The sequence below is a fragment of the Vespa crabro genome, chromosome 8, assembly GCF_910589235.1.
Source record: "Vespa crabro chromosome 8, iyVesCrab1.2, whole genome shotgun sequence".
In the NCBI taxonomy this organism is placed as follows: Eukaryota; Metazoa; Arthropoda; class Insecta; order Hymenoptera; family Vespidae; genus Vespa; species Vespa crabro.
The window spans coordinates 7440088-7450087 of NC_060962.1; the positions used below are offsets into that span (position 1 = coordinate 7440088).

General features: G+C 28.0%; 1 protein-coding gene across 27 annotated transcripts in view; it reads right to left on the minus strand.

Annotated features, from left to right (window-relative positions):
- Positions 1–10000, minus strand: part of LOC124426049 (glutamate-gated chloride channel) — a 100205-nt gene that overhangs the window by 41339 nt on the left and 48866 nt on the right. For 17 of the 27 annotated variants that reach the window (XM_046967276.1, XM_046967275.1, XM_046967271.1 and 14 more), the window contains 2 exons: positions 7052–7225; positions 2406–2653 (listed from right to left, as the gene is read on the minus strand). In XM_046967276.1, coding sequence (XP_046823232.1) covers positions 2406–2653; positions 7052–7215 — 412 coding nt within the window. In that variant the 5' untranslated portion in view covers positions 7216–7225. The remainder of the gene's footprint in view (positions 1–2405; positions 2654–7051; positions 7226–10000) is intronic. The other 10 variants (XM_046967297.1, XM_046967281.1, XM_046967278.1 and 7 more) reach the window with 1 other exon arrangement.

Sequence of the window (10000 nt, forward strand, 5' to 3'; positions counted from 1 at the left end):
TGAGCTAGCAAATTTGAGAAATATCGAAGCACAGCTGTATCAGAATTATTGAATTTCGATAATAGCACAAAATTGGCCAGCTTTACAATCAGCTTTCAATGTCGTAGAGATAAGATAAGATAAGAGAAAGAAAAGTGAAAGAAAGAATGAACGAAAGAAAAGAAGCCCTTTTCCCTATAGAGAAAGCAGCAAAGTGCCGTTGTTAAAACAGCTATCGTTTCGAGAAAATCGAGATACTGCGAGAGCATCGAAGAAGCTAAAGTGCTCGAAAGGAAACAACTAATTCGCAAAGTGCCTAATAAGTCTTCGGAGCTTTTTCTACGAGCAATGGCTATAAGCTGTTGCTGTTGCTGTTACTGCTGCTGCTGTTGCTGGCTGCTGGCTGTTGGCTGTTGATGCAGTTACTGCTAGCGATACGTCCTCTTATCACAGATGTTTCCATTTGCCATAGGATATCTGATAAAAGCTCTTTCCCTAGCGAGAAGCTCTCGGCTCAAGCCTCGAACATAAAGTCAAAAACGAGTGCAACCCAATCGGAATAAACACGTCTTCTCTTTTAATTAGTATTTTCTATTTTATTAATAGTGAAATTTTGTTGAATATTTTGGTGGTTCGTGCAAAAAAAAAAAAAAAGAAAGAAAAAAGAGAATAGAAACATAATCGTAAAATTTGCAGTAACTTCGTGTATACGTTTTTAACTCTTTTACTTTTTTTTTTTTTTTGTTTCTTCTTTACTTTTGAAATAATATTAAAATGACATTGTTTTCCATTTTGTTATAATTAAAAATTATATAATTAATTAAAGAAATATATATATATATATATATATGTCTTTAATTTGCACGTCACCACCATTTATATAAAAAAAAAAAATAAAAAAAAAAAAAAAGAAAAATAGAAAAACGAAGAGAAAAAGAAGAAGAAGAAGAAGAAAAGAAAAAAAGAATTTCCTTGATACAAAATTTAAAGATTACGTACGATTTATCACATTATTTCTATTAATATAATATAAAACGAACGATTCTTACAATTCGTATTAATTCGTCTTTTAAATAAATGCACTTAACGATAAAATTTAACGATAATAATTTTCAATTAAATCATCGCAATGATATATTATATATATTAATTATTTTCTCCAGTTGAAATGAAAAAAGTGAAACGATGAAAGATACGAGACGCGCATATTCATCTAACTATATCTTGAAACTCTTGTGAAATAATGCGTAGATGCGTTTGGTGCTTTTCCATAGCGTTTAAACGTGCTTTTCCGTTTATAACGCGAATAGCTTTGCTATAGTAGGTATTTCCTATGTGATACTCTTTCTCGATCGATGAAAGAGACTCGATGAACGTAAAGCATAATAACGAGACGTCGGCTCGTCCTTGTTGCCCGAAATTAACTCGTTTCTAATGGAATACATTATAACGCGTAAGAAACTTTTTTATTTAATAATTAAATGGCAAAGGTTAAAAAGGAAACTTCATTAAATGAAATCATTTTCTTGGAATTTCAATTAAATTTTATAAATAATTCTTTCTTTTCCTTTTTTTCTCTCTCTCTCTCTCTCTCTCTCTCTCTCTCTTCTCCTTTCCTTTCCATTTTAATATAATTAATCAAGTCTAATTCTCTCTGTCGGTCTATAACAATTCTAATAATTTCGTTTGTAAATAAAACATATATATATATATAAAGGAAAATTCTTTGCGTTAAATTCTTCACGTTTGTTTGTTTGTTTTTCCCCCCTCTCCCCACTTCTTTTTTCTTCTTTTTTTCTTTAATTTTCTAAATATCACGTAACAGAGAGATATTAATGAAAAAAAATATTTTAATTTAAATCACATTCAAGAATTTCTCCATTAACATGGAATTAATCGTTAACGACGTACCAACATATTTATACGCTTCCATGGAAAATTGATTAATAGATGTCAAAGGTTAAAACGATCAAGGAAATTCTCTTTCATTGTATGTAACTCGCGTGAGTTGCAGTGAATAAGATCCGTCAAAGGTCGGACGTAGTCTCTCCGATTCGGCTGACCTCTCGCAGACTTTCTCTACTGAACGAACTTCATGTTCTCTCTCTCTCTCTCTCTCTCTTTCGCTCTTTCGCTCTATCTCCCCTTTTCACTTACTTTCGGTCGTACACATACATACACATACACATATACGCAACCTACAAGCATTCTCTCTCTCTCTCTCTCTTTCTCTCTTCCACACATATAGAAATTCTCTGACTTGATATTCCTTTGTCTCTAACTCTCTCGCAAAAGCCGTTTATCTACGATCGCTTATCTCATCGCTTTTCATCATCATCATCATCATCATCATCATCATCATGATCATCACCATCATCAACATTATTATTATCAATATGAACGGGTCGATCTTATATAGAGAGTACCCTTTCGACGAGGGGTGAGCAGTGAGCTGTGGTTGTGTGGTGCTGTGTGGTGGTAGCGGTGCCGGTGATGTTCGAGGTGCTCTGGATGGTCGGGGTCATTGGGTACGAGGTCAGGGGTGTAGTCGTCTTGGCGGGTGTGGGGCGGGGGCCTCAGTGTACCTTGGACCGGGGGCAGAAGCCGCTTGTCGTAACGCGCCGTCTGCAGCAGATCGTCCAGAATCTCCTTGTCCGATTTGCCCTCCTCGAAGCTGCAAAATATAACTCACTATATGTACACAAGATGATAACCACCGATTGATTTTTTCTTTCTTTTCTTTTTTTTATTTTTTTTTTTTTTTTTTTTTATTTTTAATCATAATAATTGGGGCCCCGCGATGAGACATCTTCCGACCAAGAGAGAACATCTTTTTTTTCGTTCGTCCTCTTCTGCTCGAACCTGTTGTTGATTTTCCTCGAAACATAGAAAATTTTTGTTCTCTCTCTCTCTCTCTCTCTCTCTCTCTCTCTCTCTCTCTCTCTCTCTTTCTCTATTTCTCTCATTCTCTTTCTCTCTCTCTCTCATTCTCATTCTCTCTCTCTCTCTCTTTCTCTTTTGCTTTCTTTCAACGGAGGACCTCAAAGTAGTTCGTGAGAAATCGAAAGTTGCCTGAGAAAACTACTTTCTAATGTGTCCACGTTTTTCTTCAAACTTTCTTTCTTTCTTTTTCTTTTCTTTTCCTTTTTTTTCTTTTTTTTTTTTCTTGCTAACTTACATATTTCGATAACGACCCGATACAGTTAAACTTTATAACGCGATTTAAAATTTCCCCCACCCCTCCCCTCCCCTCCCCTCCCCATTATTACATGCACTTGAGTAAATGTTAAAATGTTAAAATGTTAAAATGTTAAAATGTTGATAAGAACACGAATAAGATTTTTAGTGTAATTTTTATATCGTCCGATCATGCGTATACATTTACTACTTATTAACTTTATCCCTAACACCTGGAAGACTCTTCGATCTTTTTTATTTTTCATTCTTCCTTTCTTTCTTTTTTCTTTTTTTTTGTTTTTTCTTTCTTTTTCCCCTTTGTTTTTTTCTAAAGCAACGAAAATTGATTATCGATCCCGGTTTTGACTATTCGAGGTCCTCTTTTTTTAACAATCATGAAAATTGTCTATATTGAACTTATCTATATGTGAAATACCTACAAACACATTCGTTCGAAGTTCATATAGTATATAATAATAATATTAATATTAATATTAATAATAATAATAATAATAATAATAATAATAATAATAATAATATGAGCTACTGATCGAACAAGAAAAGACATTGCTCTCTAAACGCACATAATATGTAAATAGCATCTAAACGGCGTCCTCAGTAAAATATTTCATACATATTTTATATATTTATATGTATAAATATATTGATCGAGCAAATATAATTTTTATAACACGCTAGAGTATAATAATCTGTTTATCTTCGATCGTGACTACATCACGATCGCTAAATCATTTTACTTACTACGTACGTACATAATGGGGGACCAATAACTTTGATCACCATGAATATGGTATTTTTTTTTCCTTTTTTTTTTTTTTTTAAATATATGGAAAAAGTTTGTTTACAAAAGTCGTATGGTGTGTGAAGAAGATCATAATATGACAGTAATAATTTTGTTGCAGACGATACAACTCGACATTCCTTATAAATACGTATTTAATCATATATTATCGAAAAATTATTAATTTAGAAGATATTTTTATTTAAATATTATTAAAAAATCGTAAATAGATACGATTAAAATATAGTAAGAGTAAATAAATAATCGTAGTAAATAAAGTTACATAAGTAAAATCTTTCGATTAGATCTTCCATCTGTTATTTTAATTAAATAAAATAATATTTATACAATTATATTAATAATTGTATTAAAAATAAAAACTTTTAATGATTTCATTGTAATTATATCTTTGTTTATTGCACAGATATATATATATATATATATATATATATATATATATATATATATATATATATATATATATATATAAAAGAAAAAAAATGAAGAAATGAAAAAATTTTAATTTTGAAAAATTATTAACAAAATTGATTTTATTGTATCAATATATTATTGCAATATTTGTATAAATAAAAAATAAATTAACCTTGAAAATGGTGTTTTTATCATGTTTCTACGATTTTTCGTTTCCAAGTTATTGCCTTCGAAAGATATCCATTCATAATTCTTATACTACAGCTGTTCGTAGTAATAATATAGTAGTAGTAGTAACAGTCCAGCTGGGTCGCGTAAATTCTTGGAACTTATATAGGTTAATGTGTCATTGAGCTTAGTTGAATGAAATTATATAGGTCAGTGGGTTAATATAAACGTCTTACATTTATCTGTTAATATTTTTGGAATTAAAAGTCATAAAAATATAATTCAAATATCATTTTAAAGGGCAGAATATTCTCCATTTTTTCAATCAATTGTTATTAATTAATTAACAAATTGTTATAAACAATTTTTATAAACAAATTAGTATGAATTAAATTCATCTTATTTTGTCAAAAAAAGAAAATTCATGAAGCGATTGATTTATGAAATTAATTAAATTAATGAACAAATTATTTTTCTTTTTTATCAAATAAACAATATTGTTATATATTGTTAATAATTACGTTTTACATTTATATGGGAATATCTTTGGAATTAAAAGTCGTAGAAATATAATTCAAATATCATTTTAAAGGGCAGAATATTCTCCATTTTTTCAATCAATTGTTATTAATTAATTAACAAGTTGTTATAAACAATTTTTATAAACAAATTAGTATGAATTAAATTCATCTTATTTTGTCAAAAAAAGAAAATTCATGAAGCGATTGATTTATGAAATTAATTAAATTAATGAACAAATTATTTTTCTTTTTTATCAAATAAACAATATTGTTATATATTGTTAATAATTACGTTTTACATTTATATGGGAATATCTTTGGAATTAAAAGTCGTAGAAATATAATTCAAATATCATTTTAAAGGGCAGAATATTCTCCATTTTTTCAATCAATTGTTATTAATTAATTAACAAATTGTTATAAACAATTTTTATAAACAAATTAATACGAACTAAATTCATCTTATTTTGTCAAAAAAGAAAATTCAAATCGCGGTTGATCTTATGAAATTTTAATTAATTAATTAATTAACAAATTGTTATAAACAATTTTTATAAACAAATTCTTACGAACCAAATTCATATTATTTTGTCGCGATCAAAACTTCAGATTGCGACTGAATAATATCAAATTAAATAAATTAATAAATTATTGATAAACAAATTATTATTTTTATCGAAGAAATAATTTTTTTTTTTTTTTTCTACATTAGTAATAACCACGTCTAACATTTATATGGGAATATTTTTGTAACTAAAAGTCGTAAAGATTTGAAACAAATATGCTAAGTAAGTACGAAATAAGCGCTTAGAAATATCTCTTAAAATTAATAATTTGTCGACATATATATACGAAGTAATACTTCCTTTTTTTTTTTTTTGTATAGAGAATATCATGCTGTATATAAAATCAATGAAATTTAAAACATATGATGCTGTTTTAAAAAAATACACTTGACCTTCGTATGTCTTTCACGCGTCCACGTGCAACAAAATTATTACTTATCATATATTACGATTCAATTCTAATTATACGACTTCAATTAAATCAATTTTTTCCATATCTTCAAAAAAAAAAAAAAACGGAAGATATTCGAGGTGATCATAATTGTTACTATGTCCCATCTTGTACGTATAAATAATAATACTCTCTACAAATGCATGTTTTTAATATAGATTTTTAACAAAATACCAGACGCAACTGCAAAATTGAAGAGAAATTTTCGAGCGAATATATAAGAAAGAGATTGCTGATCGAAGGATAGACGATAATTATTACGATTGGCATCGATTGTCACTTTTAATAAAATTTCTATTTATAGAAATATAATTAATAAAAACAAAATAAAACAAAATAATAATAATAATAATAATAATAATAATAATACAAAAAAAGAAAAGGAAAAAAAAACGAAAGAAAAGTGAAAGATAGAGAATTGTACAAGTACATTCGATGGCCAACACAACCGTGTGTCCATTATCGTTTTAATTATACGATTTTAAGCTAATTCTCGATCATGCTAAAAGTGATAATTTAATATTAAATAAAAATAAATATATGATTAATTTTGTTAAATGTTAATGAATATAATTTTTTAAGAAATTGATCGAGCCATTGTAGTAATAACATCTTCGAACCCTTCTAAAGCAAATAATGATATATATATATATACATATATGTATGTATATATAAAGTAAATATCCTATTCTTTCCACTCGTCTTATTTTACTTTTTTTTTTTTTGGATCATTTAAAAGATAAATATGAAATTTTTTGAAAATTTCTACCATCAATGATTTCTAATATTTTTTAAATTTATTTTATAAACGATCGAAAAAAATAAGTTCGATCAAGGCGAGAAAAAAAAAATAAAAAGATAAGATATATATATGTATATACATATATATATATATATATATATATATATATATATATATATATATACATATATTTATATATTTCTTGATACGTACATGTTGTTCTCGGCACGCACGAGACTGGCAAGAGTGAGGGCGAGTGTGAGGATACAGAGGATGGTAAAGATGAGGGAACTTGCAAGGGAGGTGAGAGACAGCGAGAGGATGGACGAGAGGCGGCCGCCACCACCCGCACACCGCCCTAGCACCACCCAACCCATTCTATGTCATCTGTAACAGATAAATTGACATTATTATAATTATTATTATTATTTTTTCATTTATTATTATTATTATTATTATTTAAAAAATATTTAAACATAAGTACGTGAAAAAAAAGGCAACGTTGATATGAGTCTGAATATGAAAAGAAAATGTCTAAAACTTGAATAATCGATAATTTATATTTATGTTATATCGTTAAGTATAAGTTATTATATATATATATATATAAATTATATTTTATATTAGTTTATTATATTATAATAATATTCTATTCTTTGGAATAAATATAAATTAATATAGTATAATATAATATATTAATATAATAATTTAATTTTTGCACATATACATTATACTATAAAATTATTATACCATATAATGTATATACATATTTATATATATATATATATATATATATATATATATATATACACACACATGCGTTAGCATTATATAAATTTTTTTTTGGTATAAACAAATAAAAATTCGTTTATAGAAAATATAGAGAAATTTTCAACAATGATATTTCAATATTTCAAGATAAACTCCAATCGATCAAGATAAGAATTGTTTATTCATTCAATGACTACAATCTGAGCCAGGAACAAACTCGTTTACGTAAACGATAGGATCGTTAAACGATCTTGCGCCGAGCATGGCGAGAGCCAAGATCTTTCAGATGAAAAAACAACAAGCAATCCTTTGTTATTCGACGGACAACATTCGATAATCATTGTCGTGGCATCAACCCGGCTACTCGAATTCGTTTGCTTTCATTATGAAACAAGTTGCGTTCTTATTTTATTTTTCTCGACGTTAAGTTTTTTTCTATCAAAGCGATCCTTTTTTTTTTTTTTTTTTTTTTATAGATAGAAAAGAGAAAGAAACGTGTTCGTAAATAATTAACTTCTCTTTCTTTCTCTTCTTTTTTCCACGATTGCCGTTCCCCCCCTCCCCCCGCGCCTCTCATTTTCTTTTTTTCTTCGATTTTTCTCTTCTCCATCCTTTTTTCGTTTCCTTTTAATTCCACGACTCAGAGGTTCTTTGCAACTTTATTTTCAGTCTTGCTGAAAAAGATTTTCTTCAACTAGTATTGCCCACTTTTTCGCATAGAAACTTTGGAAAAATATTAATTATTATTTTCATGAGATAAATAAAAAGTTAAAATTTCTCTCCTCCATTTCTTTCAAATTAAATAATAATATATTATATTATATTTTATTTTATTATTTATTAACCGTGCTATATATATTTTTTTCATATTTGAAAATTAAATTGAAATCATATTATATATATATATATATATATATATATATATATATATATATATATATATATATATATTATCTTAATATTTCTCTTTGAATAAAATCTATTTTTTTATATTATCACCATCCACTCTCTCTCTCTCTCGTTTTTTTTTTTTTTAGATCGACACGGCAATCAAATTTTCAAAAGCAGTAGACTGGAAAGAAATCGTCATCTCGGAACGAGTTATATTCAACGTAAGTACGTAGATACATACTACATACATACATAAATACATACATATATATATATATATATATATATATATATATATACATTATATACACAGATATGTACGTCGTCAGTGAACCAAATCGTAAGGTGTGAACGTAACGCAATATTTGCCATGTTGAAATTTCTCTCACGAGATCGTCAAGTGTTATCCGTTGGGGACAGGGCTTTGCATTTTCTAGGGAATGAGCAACCGCAAACATACGGAATCCTCTGAAACAGCCCGAGGCTGGTGCTTTTGCTGCTGATGACTTCAAGAGCTCGATCATGTTGACACATAAGTACTAAAAAATATAGAGATAGCGAGAGAGAGAGAGAGAGAGAGAGAGAGAGAGATAAAAGAAGCAAAAAAAAAATAAATAAATAAAAAAGAAAATAAAAAAAGAAAGAAAAAGAAAGGAGAGAGAGAGAGAGAGAGAGAGAGAGATTAGTCAGTTCAAAGCAAAAGCTCAGAGTGTTCTCGCGTGTTAGCGCATAACTTTCGTATAAGAGCCTAATGTCGACGCTTGAGAGTCTATCTCTCACTCATCTTTCGTTTTTTTTTCTCCTTTTTTTTTTCCTTTTTTTTTTTTCTTCTTTTTCTGGTCCCTCCTTTTTTTCTTCCTTTTCTAAAACGACGATCCAATCTTGAGATTGCTCCGAGCAAGACCGCGAGAAAGCTTCGTAATTGAAAATAATGAGGATGGTAAATCTGGCGCGATCTCGACACTTTCTCTTTATTCGTTTTCTCTCTCTCTCTCTCTCTCTCTCTCTCTCTTACTCTCTCTATTTTTCTTTTTTTATTTTTTACGTTCGTTCAATCATCGGACGTTGACCGTTTTTGCTCTACGAATTGATTAATTTACTCGATACGAACCAGATCTCCGTATACACACGATAATTAATTTCTTTAGGAAGAAATTCGAATTCGAAATGGGTAGAAATTGAAAAAAGAATGAATGAATGAATGCATGAATGAATTAATTAATGAATGAATGATCAAATAAATAAGTAAATAAACTTTGTATTTATGGAGATCAAAAGGGATATTATTATTTATATAAATAAGACTAATCTGTAAACTCTAATTAATTAGAAAATTTCAATAAATAAATAAATAAATAAATAAAAGATTAAAAATACGTATCATAAAGATTATAAAACTTAGCTGTACATATAAATAGAAATAATCTTTTTCTGAATTTTAATAAAATAAAAACAAAGAGTGATCGATAAATAAATAAATTAATTAATTAAATAATTAAT